This window comes from Sodiomyces alkalinus, assembly GCF_003711515.1.
Source record: "Sodiomyces alkalinus F11 unplaced genomic scaffold SODALscaffold_1, whole genome shotgun sequence".
Taxonomy (NCBI): domain Eukaryota; kingdom Fungi; phylum Ascomycota; class Sordariomycetes; order Glomerellales; family Plectosphaerellaceae; genus Sodiomyces; species Sodiomyces alkalinus.
The window spans coordinates 2,932,503-2,944,732 of NW_021167079.1; the positions used below are offsets into that span (position 1 = coordinate 2,932,503).

The 12,230-nt window shown below is 46.6% G+C and overlaps 1 protein-coding gene across 1 annotated transcript; it reads right to left on the minus strand.

The window, feature by feature from the left end:
• Positions 1–74: 74 nt before the first annotated feature.
• Positions 75–1,682, minus strand: SODALDRAFT_19039 (hypothetical protein). Its single transcript, XM_028607126.1, has 3 exons — positions 1,249–1,682; positions 341–1,171; positions 75–263 (listed from the first exon to the last, which is right to left on the minus strand). Exons 1-3 carry the CDS (start codon positions 1,588–1,590, stop codon positions 180–182), a joined length of 1,257 nt encoding a protein of 418 aa, XP_028470400.1. The 5' UTR covers positions 1,591–1,682; the 3' UTR covers positions 75–179.
• Between the last annotated feature and the right edge of the window lie 10,548 nt (positions 1,683–12,230).

The window sequence follows — 12,230 nt, forward strand, 5'->3', positions numbered from 1 at the left end:
CCACTAATCCATGGATAGCAAACAGGGAGCCTCAGATAGGGCCCCTACCCACTCTCTCTCGCAACCTCGCCGAGCACAAATGCATTCGTTCGTAAGAATAGAGAGACAGACAAAGACACCGTTGAAAGTTGACAACATGAATGATCTCTCCGAACCCAACACCTTCCCCAATGTTGTTGTCACGTAACGCCACTCCCCTGGCTTTTGGCCTCGTTCATCCTCATGCGCCGGAAGTCTGCGGCGTCAAACCCGCATTGGAAGCACTCTCACCAACACGAACCTCTTCCTCCGGCACGCCGACGCCGACGCTACCAGCAACGCTTTGCTCGCTGATCGAGGCAGTGCGCATGCTCGGCCGTTCCCGGGGGCCCGCGACACCAGCACCAGCCGCCGCAGGAGAAGGAGAAGAAGAAGCAGCAGCAACCGCCGCCGCCGCCGGAGCAGCAGGGACATTGGCGCCGGCGCCGGTACTGGTACCTGTACTCGTGGCGGTACTTACACTCTCGCCACGACGCCGCTCGCGCACCATGCGCTCCAGCTCGCGGATGCGCTTCTTCAGCACCTCGTTCTCGCGGAGCGCCATCTCGAGCTGCTCCCGCTGCACCAGCGTCTCTTCGTACCGCGGCGTGCCGGGGAGGAGACCCGGCGTCAGCGGAGACGAGTCCTGTGTGTAGCCCTGGCTCAGGCTGCCCGCCGTTGTGACGTTGGAGTAGCTGCTGCCCGTGGGCATGTAGCCGGGGATCCGCTGCGAGGCGGTGAGGAAGCCCACGCCGGAAAAGCTGTCGGTACCAGCGGGCGACGTTCCGGTGATGCTGCGGTGGGAGGCGGAACTGTTCTGTCGGGACAGCGGGGTGGGGAGCGGTCGGGCGAGGCCGGAGGCCGTGGAGGCGTTGGTGGAGCCCATGGTGGCGGCAACACTGCGGGTGCTGGTGTTCGAGGCTGTGCGGTTGTGACGGCGGCCGGCGCTGGAGGGGATGGAGAAGCCGGCGCCGGTGAGGAGGCTAGAATCGCCGGGAGCTTGTTGTTGTTGTTGCTGTTGTTGTTGTTGTTGTTGTTGTTGTTGTTGTTGTTCGTGGGAAGCGGTTCCGGCTGACGCAGAGGAGGTGTTGGAGGCTGCCGACGCGTTGTTTGCGGCTCGAAGGAGCTGAAGTTCTCGAGAAAGACGATTGACCTGTGTGAGGACAATGAGGATTGAGCTGGGTTCACGCAGATGGAAGGGTCCAGAGAGAGAGAGAGAGAGATACGTACCACCGCTTCCTGTTCCTTCTCCAGCTGATTATGTAGTTCAGCGGCAGTTAGTGGTCGGGGATGACGGACTGGACCGGGCCCAGAGATAGTAGACATATCGGAGGCTGATGGCGGGGGTTGAATCGGCAGCTGGTTGCTTGAGCTAGAGAAGGAAGAAGGGGTAAAGCGAGGAGATGGTAAGGACGTATTGGAGTAGCGACGGGCCTGTTCCACGGCGGGTTGGTTGGAAGGGAGAATGTTCAACGATGGTGATGGAGGTTGCATTTGGTTTGTGGAGGTGCGGCGGGAAGTTGAAGGGGGAATGGGGTGAGGCGATGCTGGCACCGTGTTGAGATCTGGCATGGTTGATGATGATGGATGGGATGGCGAAGGGAATAAAGACTGGAGACGAGAGATGCCCGGCGAGGCGGGATTCGACGGAAAAGGGTCGAAGATCGAAGATCGAAGGACGTAGGGACCAAGGGACCAAGATGGCAAGAGACGAGGTTGTTTGGTAAAGAAGACGCCGGTGAAGTTGCTGGCCGGTGCTAGTGGAAGAGATTTGGTTTGGGCAAAAAGTAGAGCGTAGCACCGAACTGATGGCAGATGGAGCTATCGGTAACCGTACAAACAATCAAAATGATGTGTTGATGTGTTGATGTGTTGAAGAACAGAGGCAAGAGGCAAGAGACAAGAGACCCGAGACCCTATCGATTGGAAGAGCAACTACGGCAAGCGGCAGGATGGTCTGTTTCAACTTCTAAAAATAGTAATAATCGATTAATAGGTTTACCCCGACCGTAGAAGTCTTCTACCTAGTAGTACGATTTATATATAGGCGTGTGCAGATATAATTAAGCAGGGTCATAGGGCACACATATAAAAACCCTATCTATATAGCCCTATATATATACGTATAACTATTATAGACCCTATTTGGAAAAGGCATCTACGCTAACGGTTATATAATAGTCTATATAATAACGCCCGTAACTATACTTATCTACCCTAACGTTAAGGTCTATTATACTATTCTTTTCGATACTAATCCCGATTAGTCAAAATACGCTAAATACGGTATAGCCCGGTTTAAAACTATACTCGTTAAGAACGAATTAATACCTCCTCTTAACGTTCCTATTAACGACGATAACACGGTTATCGACTTCACCGTAAATACTCCTCCCCGCTTAAAGCGCGAAGATACGGAACCGAAGGCGCTTTATACGCCCGGCGCTATTATATAGGCGTAGGTATAGGGTAAAGTGCTTTTAACTGCGTTTCGAACCGGCGAGGCGTAGCGTAGGGCTAGTATCTAATTAACACAGAAAGAAAAGCAGCCGTAGGCTATAAAGGAGATTAGTATTAGCCTATATAGCGGCGAGTATTACGTTTAAGATATCGGCGGCGTGGATATCTTAAAGTTTATAAAGATTAGAGGATAAAAGATTACCGGCCGTGTTTCGATTATACTGGACTAGATTTTTCCGAACTATTAAGACTTTATATGCTACCTTATAAGCCAGTTTATATCCGATAAATACTAGTTTAACTAGGACTTTACGGTCTTTCTATACGATTAGAAGAATCCGAAAACCGTTATCTTCTTCCGAAATAAGGCGTATAATACTATAACGCTCTATACGTTTCTACGCGAATCGGGTCTTAGTCTAATAAAGGATTACTATTTTACCTTCCTCCGAAAGACTAAGGTCCCCGACCTGTTAAAGCTAACCTCGAGTAAACGTAACGATACGATATAAAATAATAACGACGAGGAGGTGCTAATCGCTATAAAGAAGGAAGTCGGAAAGGGGACCCGTGTAAAGAAGTAGACCGGAAAAGGGAAAAGGAAATAAGCCGTAAAGGTAACGGTTAAGACTAAGCCGGTAACGTATACCGAGCCGTAGGTAGTAAAGACTAAGCCGCTAGTAGTAAAGACTAAGATAGTACCGGATACTAACGCGTAGGCTTATATAAAAAAGGAGGATTACGGTATAGAGGAATAGGAGGAGGCGGGTAAAAGTAAGGTGCTAGCGTTAACGATAGATCTTCGCGGCCGAAAGCGTATATTTTTAATAACTTCCGACACGGAGCCTTAGATTAAAAGGAGCCTTAGATTAGAATTAATTACTACCCTCGCTTTTTATATCCGAAAAGGCTAGATTAGTCTTATTAGTTCCTATTATAGCCTATTCTATATCTAAGCCCTCCTTTTCGAGTAAGTCCTTTATAGCCGTGATACTACTATAAGGCGCGGGTAGTAATAAAAGCTAGGGTTCGGTCTTCGCGGCTATATACGTATTTAGACTATTACGTATATAACTATATAGAGGAAGCATAGGATACTCTTTACCGTTTATAGTTAGTATCTCTTAAAATTTTCTGCGTAAACGAGTATCGTTAAGCCGAAAGTGCCCCTAAGGTGCCGCATTATCGATAAAATCAATTCTGATATCGGATTCGGACTCTACGCCCTTAAAAGCACCGGAGACCGATATCGCAGCGAGACGGTAGAGGGCGCGGTGAGTTATATACTATAGGGCGGCCCGTAGGGCTAACCGAACGCGATACTGGCATACCACTATAGAGCGCCTAGAATACGACGACTAGAACTAACCCGGGGCGCGTGGCCCCGGGAGAGCCCTAAAAATCCTAGGCACTAAGCGGGCGTACCGAAAGCGCACTATATAAACTATATACCTAATTTTCCGGACTACTAGCTAATAGGGTAAGCGCCGATAAAACTCTAAAGCTAGTATAGAAGATCCTTTAAACGTAATACTACGAGACTATTATAGGGAAGCCGCTACGCTAATAACCCGGTAGCGATATACCCCCTCTCACGACTAAAGGGCTTACCGACACGATCTAATAAGCGATTAAGGGTATACTAATAGAACTACTCGGAGTAACGGGACCTAAGACCTATGCCTAGGTAGTAGGGAGTACGCCCGCGTAGCGCTAACGTATCGAGATAGCACCGGTAAAGGTTATACCTACCCGATACGCCCGAGAGCTAATAGTCCGATACGGAGACGCTAAGACTGACCTTAAAAGCCGAACCCTATAAGAGATTACTAAGGCAGTTAATTAGATTACCCGCCGTGTAGATATAATAGCCGCGCGACGACTCCTAAGCGGTAACGTGATTCTTACGTTTAAGTATAGGAACGAATAGTAGATAGCGAACGCGAATAACTAGGTTAAAGGCGTATTCGGTATAGGAGCCACGATACACGAGAAAACGTACTAAGTTATAGTAAAAGGAATACCGACGGCGTAGCTACTAACTTATAACCCTAACGCGGCGCTATAAGAACTTCGGCTATAGAATAATATAGCGATTACCCGGATTAAGGCCAGGAAACCTAGGAATAACGTAGCGCGGATAGCGCTACTAACTATTAAGGTTACCCGCCCTAAGGACACGGAGCGACTAATAAAGGAGGGAGTCTTCTTTAATTACGGATACTATAATAGCGAACCCTATAACCCCGAGATCTCCCTATAATAATGCTTTAAGTACCTCGACTTCGGATATAAAGCAGGTTAATGCTATGTAATAAAAGTATTATACGGGTACTATAACGGCGTAGAGTCGGCGTACCGAGGGGGCTTCGCGGCGTATAAGGCTAAGATAGACCCGAAGAAAAAGCATTACGCCGCCTATAAAGGGCCGTACACGGTATTCGATAATAAATACCTAAGTAAAGTAAAGGAAAAGGCGCGGACTAAGGAGGTATACACTAATAGAGTAAAGGGATTCGACCTTAGCTAACTCGAGAAATATAGGGCGGAGAGGGAGCGTAGCGTTTTTATAGCGTCGCTAAACACGATAGTGGTCCCCGAACCGCCCGAGAAAAAAAGAAAATAGAAGGGCGCCCCCTAGGGTCACGGAATATCCTCCTTAGATCGCGCACCGCCCTCTTTACGCCTACGCAGGATAATAATATTATAAGGTTCCTCGCCTTTAATAATACCTTCTAACCCCTATAAAGCCTTATCCCTTACCCCCGGGCTATACCTAAGGCGTAACTATAAAGCGAAGTAAACGCGGCGTAGCCGCCTAAGATAAATAATTAGAATCGCTTAGTAGAATATAAGAGGACGGCGGGATAGAGTATAGTAGGCGCTTTATAATTATAGCGGGTACGATATAATAACGGTAATAAAGCCCGGGTTAGATAAGAGGAAGAACCCGATTTACCCGAGGGGATATAATTATAGGATAGTATAAAGGAGTAGGCACGCCCTACTTTATATATATAAGCGGTATAAGGCCGCTATATTTACGTAGCGTACGGGTAAGGATTAGGCCTAGGCTATAATCAGAGTTAGGATATAATAGTAGGAGATAAATATATAGGTAGTATACTTACTATACTATGAGGGAGGAGAGTAAAAGACCCCGATATATAAACTCGGGGCGGAACCGGAGCAGTAGCGCACCGTCCTAATAGAAGACTTTAACCTAAAGAATCCCCTTTAGGATGGGTACGATAGATACGAAAGATAATCGGAAGACCTTATTACGCTCGCGCACCGATAGTAACTCGACCTTATAACCCTGAAAGGATATATTACTAGGATATCGGCTAATACTAATTAATAGTATAGCACGCTAAACCTTACCTAGGTCTTAGCGGACCTTATATACGTATACTAGGGGGATAATCTAGACCCAATAGGCTTAGACTATATAGCCTAGGTAATTAATATTAATATAGCGTAACCGCGCTAGCGTATCGCTAATAAAGGATAAAGGTAGAGAAAGTTAGACTAGGAAGCGGCCTAAAAAAAGGCTTAAAGGCTAGACTATAGAGAAATACCCCTTACCCCGGAAGTAATCGACTAAGTAGTAAACCAGATACTATAGGACCTTATTAGTATCGCGGACACTATAACACCGCGCCGCAAGCTAGCCACCTTCCGCGATAGGCCGTTATAGTGGACGTAGGAGATAGCAGAGGCGAATAAAGAGGTAATAAGGCTAACGCGACGCTATTACGGGCGGAGGTTACGCGGTAGGTAGAATAAACTTAAGGAGGTAGAAAAACATCGCGATATTCTAGTTAGAATAAAGAAGCGGAAGAGCTAGCGTGGCGCCGTCGATACGATAGTAGTAGACTAGAAAAGCCTTTAGGCACTATAACGCTAGGCCCGGATAGTAAGCTACCTACCCCTAGACCTCCTATCTATCCCGCCCTTATAGCGTAGTACGGGCAGACTAGTCGCGATAATATGTAACGGGAAAGCGATAATCCTTATAAAGAAGTTTTTCCCCCTACTATACCTTATAGAAAGCGGGCGTATTAGCGGCGCGCTGAGGATAGCGGTAATACTACTTACGTAAAAGGTTATAGAAGAGGAGGTTTAGTAGGCTATATAATAAATAATAAAGTGGAAGGCACCCGGGGAGGACGGCCTACCGAACGGATTCCTACTCGCCTATAGCTAACTACTCTGTAGGCGACTAGTGTAACTCTTCTCCGCGAGCCTTAAAGCCGTATATTTCCCGTAATAATACCGCACTGTAGAAGTAGTGGTGCTTAAAAAACTAAGTAAACCGAAAGAAGCTTACACGATAGCCTCCGGGTAATAACCGATATTACTCCTTAGCGTAACGGGGAAGGTTCTTAAGAAGATAATAGCAGGGAGAATTATAACCGTAGCGGAGGAGCACCGACTCTTCCTTACCAGATAGATAGGTAATCGTAAACACCGCGACACGATAGTAGCGGTTAGGGCTATTATAGAGGGGGTATACGCTGTATAGGAGCACGGCGGGGCCGTAGCGTAATTAAAGCTTAATATCTAGGGCGCCTTCGATATAGTACTATACTAAAAACTCCTCGAAGTCCTTACCTAGTACGGCTTCCCGGACTAGGTTATAAAATAGACCTAGTTATACCTCGTAGCGCGCACGGCGTACTAGGTAGAAATCTAGGCGGGAGTCCCCTAGGGATCCCCCCTCTCCCCGATCCTCTTTATACTATTTATTAGGACGTTCTACTAGGAATTAATCCAGATACCGCGGGTCGCGGTAGTCGGCTTTACCGATAATACGAATATTATAGCCTTTAAACGTAATAAGGCCGTACTATAAGCGCACCTTAAACGGGTATAGTAAGTCTGCCAGAGCTAGTTATAGAGGAGCGGACTACGATTTAAGCCACGGAAGTACGAGCTCCTTTACTTTACGAGAAAATAAAAACCGCCACCGCTCCTACCACGCCTTAAGGGCGTACCGGCGCCGTAAGTTAGAGAAATAAAGGTCTTAGGGGTTATCCTCGACTAAAAGCTTATATTCTGTCCCTATATCAGGAAACTTAAAGCTAAACTCCTCACCCAGAAATACGCCCTTACGCGCCTCGTAGTGTTAGTATAGGGCTACCGTATTAGGGACGCGCGCAAACTATACTAAATAATAGTCCAGAGCGTTATACTATACGCGGCCCCGGCCTTCTACACGATAATAAGAAAAGGGGAGAAGCTAAGCGGAGTTCTTAAAGGACTAGTTAGTAAGTAGGCGTAGTGCCTATATATTATTACCGGCGCGTATCGGGCTACCGCTACGAAGGTAATTAAGATAGAGGCAGGGGTCCCCCCCCTTAACTTATACTATAACGTCTTAACCGTATAAGCGGTGCTATATATACAGGATACCTAGATAGAGTAAGCGATACTCTAGGTATGACGAGTAGCCGAAGCGGCTATATAGCGTAGAAAACGCGGAGGAGGGGTTAGGCCCTACCTAAGGTCCTAGGGGGTATAAAAGCAGGAGGTCGAGTCCTAACTTCTTAGGAGGGAACTAGCCTAACGCTATAACCGGATAAAGACGTAGTGGCACTAGATCGTTAAGATAAAGATTAGATAAAGAGGTTAGTCCAGTGAAACCACGATGCATAATCAAAATATAACCAATACCGCTATAACCTTTAGCGAAGAAGTAGATCAGTAGTCACTATTCTAATCAGGGCAACGTAAGTTAAACTAGAAAGATACCTTAAACGTAGAATAAGCAATTATAAAAGAGGATAATAATTATATGATAGTCCCCCGATAGGGACGTCCCGAGCCTGTCCTTAATATATATATAGGCAGCGGATCCAGCGGCCTTAAAAAGGGAGGTTATGTGACCGTCTACCGAACCACTCCAACGCCGTATCTGCGCGGTTATAACGCCTTTAAGAGAAATAGGCATACCGGTAAAAGCGTACCTTACCACGCTAATATAGTAGCGTGGCTATAGCGTGGATACCCTAATTCGACTATACGGCGCTTAGAAAGTATAAAGGCCTTATAAAACTATAGAGCTTTATTCTTACCTAGATTTAAACGGAGAAAATAGGCCTTCGCTACTTCCTTTTTACGGGAGGCGTACCGGAAACGGCGGTACCGCGCTACCGGTACACCGATAAAAGGCCGGAGATAGCGGAATATATCGTGTTATAATGCCGAGATATATTAGCGGAGACATAAAAGCGCCTCGCGGCCGATACGGGCGCGTGCCTACTAATAAAATAGGACTAGCTCTTAGCGCTCCGGAGTAAGGAGACCGCGGGGAAAGTCGCGAAGTGGTTCCTATAAACCGGGCGCCTCCCGGACTTCCGACTAACACGATAACTAAACGCGGAGGCGTAGTAAAGCCCCCGTAGCGCTAGAACCTTAGGTATAGATACAGGGAGGCGAAGACAACTATAAAGGGAGGTAAAGACGATTACGAAGGGAATAAGTAAAGGGAGAGTAAGATATTTATTAATAGCCGCTATACGACCACGCTACGGGCGCGCTACATTTACTCCTCGTCTATATACTCGTCGGACTTATCGTTATCGTCGTCGGAGCTAATCGCTCCACTATCTACTAAGACGACCTTATCCTTACCTTTACCCTTATCCTTAGTGGCTAAGGCTATAGGATCCCCCGATACAGGAATAAGGATACTCTACGATACGCGTTAGTAGCGGGGTTAGCGCGGGGTTGGCACGGGGTAACTTATAAGGTAGGCAAGGATAAGCTCTAATATCTTACCGTTATAAGCATAGCTACTACTATAGCTTTACGGGGGCGCGGCGGCAGGGGCGGCGACTACACTAATACTACTAGCCTGGCGGAGGGCGGCGCGGTACGCCCGAAGGGCGCGAGTCTAGCGGGTAGCCGCCTACTAATACTTTCGGATATTCTACGATAGGATTAGTAATAAGGATATAGCGTACACGGTACGACGGAGAAGGGGAAAAACCTATAAAGGGAGTCGGGGCGGCGCGGGCGGCGGCAGCGGCGGCGATAAGGGCGGTAACGGCGTCGTTATAGGGGGGGAAACCTAATAGGAGGATTAAAGGAGTAAGGGCATAGCGAGAGCATAGCGGGGATAGACCGGGGCGTAATAGCTACTACTACGATTATTATTAATATATTTAACGTAATAGGCGCCGGCTCCTAAGTCGGGTTAGTAAATACGGTATAAAGCGGGGGCGCTATGGGGGCGTAGCGGGAACACAACAGGACTATATACTAGGGGGCTCTAGTAGGGTACGGCCTAGTAGTCTTATATTAGGGATATAACGCATAAGGTATAGGGCGATAAGCGGATAGTAGGGGTAGCGGCGGACTATACCGGGTTAGAATATAAAGCGGAGGCGTAAAGCGGGCGCGACTATAATAGAGCGGGGAACTTATAGTAGAAGGCTAGGGGGCAGCCGGCCTTTTACCCTTATAGGCGCCGGCACCGGCTCCCCCTCTAATAATAGAGGTCTTATTACTAGGTATCTAAAGGGGTAGGAGAGTTAGACCGAGGCGGGCGTTACGGGAGCGGAGCGGGGGCGGCGCGAGGACAGTATAACCCGGAACCCCATTAGATCCCCTACTATATAGCCGAATAGCACCGGGGATCCCGCACGGGAATTCTAGGGCCGTACCTATATCGCACCGACCGCGTAAAACTTACCTTAAGAACGATAGCTTAAAGGAGGAAAAGAGGAAAGGAGGAAAAAAGAGGAAAAGAGGGAGGGTTATAAGAAAAGGGAGCGGTAGATTAGTCCTATAAGTCACCACGCCTTCTAAGAAATAGCAGCCACGCCCGGCCTATACTATAGCACCTACCCCGGAGAGCCTACGTAGCGCGAGTAAGGGAGGTATATAACTAAATAAGGGCTACTATAAATAGCAGGTATATAAAGGAGGTTTCAGAATAAATAATAAATAAAGGAAGGAGTAAGGGGGGGGTAGGCGCGCCCCCCCCCCCCTTATAGAAGGGCATAAAAGGTACCGCGGCGAGGGAAGAATAACCTCGCCGAATTCGGAATAAAGGAAAGGACGGCGGCGAGGGACTATAGCGATAACACACTAAGGGCGCATGCGACCGATATAGCACCTACTAAACTAACTAGCCGACCCCTGTTAGCTACTAGCCCGGAGGTAAGATCTGGTTTTCGAATAACGATAAAAACGGGGCCGCGGAGCGACACCATAGCGGCCACGCACGATAGAACTACCTATATAATAAGAGCACAGGGGTTTTTATCTATTAACGGTTTCCCCTCGAGAATTAGAGAAGGACTATTACCTAGGTGGCTAGCCTAGCTTAGCTAAGCGAGAACAGCGTAATAAATAATAATAGTATCTCTTAGAGGCTGCCCGTGGTAGACTTAAGCGCTAAGTATACTGCTATAATATTCGTAGGCAGATATATATTAAGCTATTAAAGATCTTCTATAAGGGCGTTTTCTAGTATATAAAGCCGTATAGGATCCGGCTATACCCGGAAGTCCTATTTAGCCTAGTAGTAATGCACTTAAGGTTTATTAGTGATAATATACGGCCGAGAACGCTATACGCGGATACGGTAGCTATTATAAACCCGTATAAATCGTGTAAAGTCGGTACGTATAAGTGGTATATACACGTAAAGCAGCGTAATACGGTCGGTAATCGAATGGTTATCGAAAAGGTTATTTTCGGAGAGGTAAATAAAATACTCCTAGATACACGTTAGTAAAGGAATATAATACTAATAAAGTAGTAGAGTATAATATTTACTTACCCTCTAATATACCGAACGGGACTCATAGAGTCTATTCTACTATACCTTAATACGTTAATTATAGATACTCTTCCTAAATATCTAGTAGTCTTTAAACTTAATCGGAATATCCTCGCCGGCTACGTTCTTCTTTATACACGACTATATAGATATATACTAGTATACACCGACTAAGAGTATTATCTCTTTACCCCGATCTAACCGAATAAACCGCGGGAGAAATCCAGTCTAACGTATAATATAGATATACTATATAAGGACATTCTTAGTAGTATACGCCGATACTCTAATGTAGAACTAAGTTATAAATCGGGCGTAGGCATTAATACCGGCGTAGATCTCGAAGCCGAAGGGAAGTAGCTTATTGTACGCGTTAATAGACTAAATAAAATTCGGCCCGGGCGTTATGCAGCCCTTTCTATGGTACTATATCTCCTTCATACGGGCCGTAACCTCTTCTAGGAATAATTCTAAGAAGGTACGGTAAAGAGTATCGCGGCTAATTATAAAGCCCTTCTACAGTATAAATGTATAGAGCTGTATAGCACTAAGCCCCCGCGTAAAGGATATATTAGGATTATTACCCTCGAAGAACTCTTTGGCTTTTGCTTTAGCCTCCTCGATCCGTGGCGTATCCTGCTATCGCTATAACTTATTACTTTTTCGGATACCTTTAAGTCCGAACTTCGATATCCGGAAGCCCTCGGTCTATAGCTATTATAGTAGTTCGGTATTATTAAGGTTATCGTAAAAAAGCTTATATACGCGTCGAATAAGATCCGTTAATATAACTATACGTGTTTAGCACGAGAGGCCCTAAGCCTTATACCGGCGCTATAGTAAGGTACGGCTAATTATTATTCCTGTTTACTATCGTATATAGTCGTAAATAAAGTCGTCGGAAAAGCCTTCTTCGTAGCGACGGCAGATCTCCTCGCGAAGAGGTTTAAGGTCT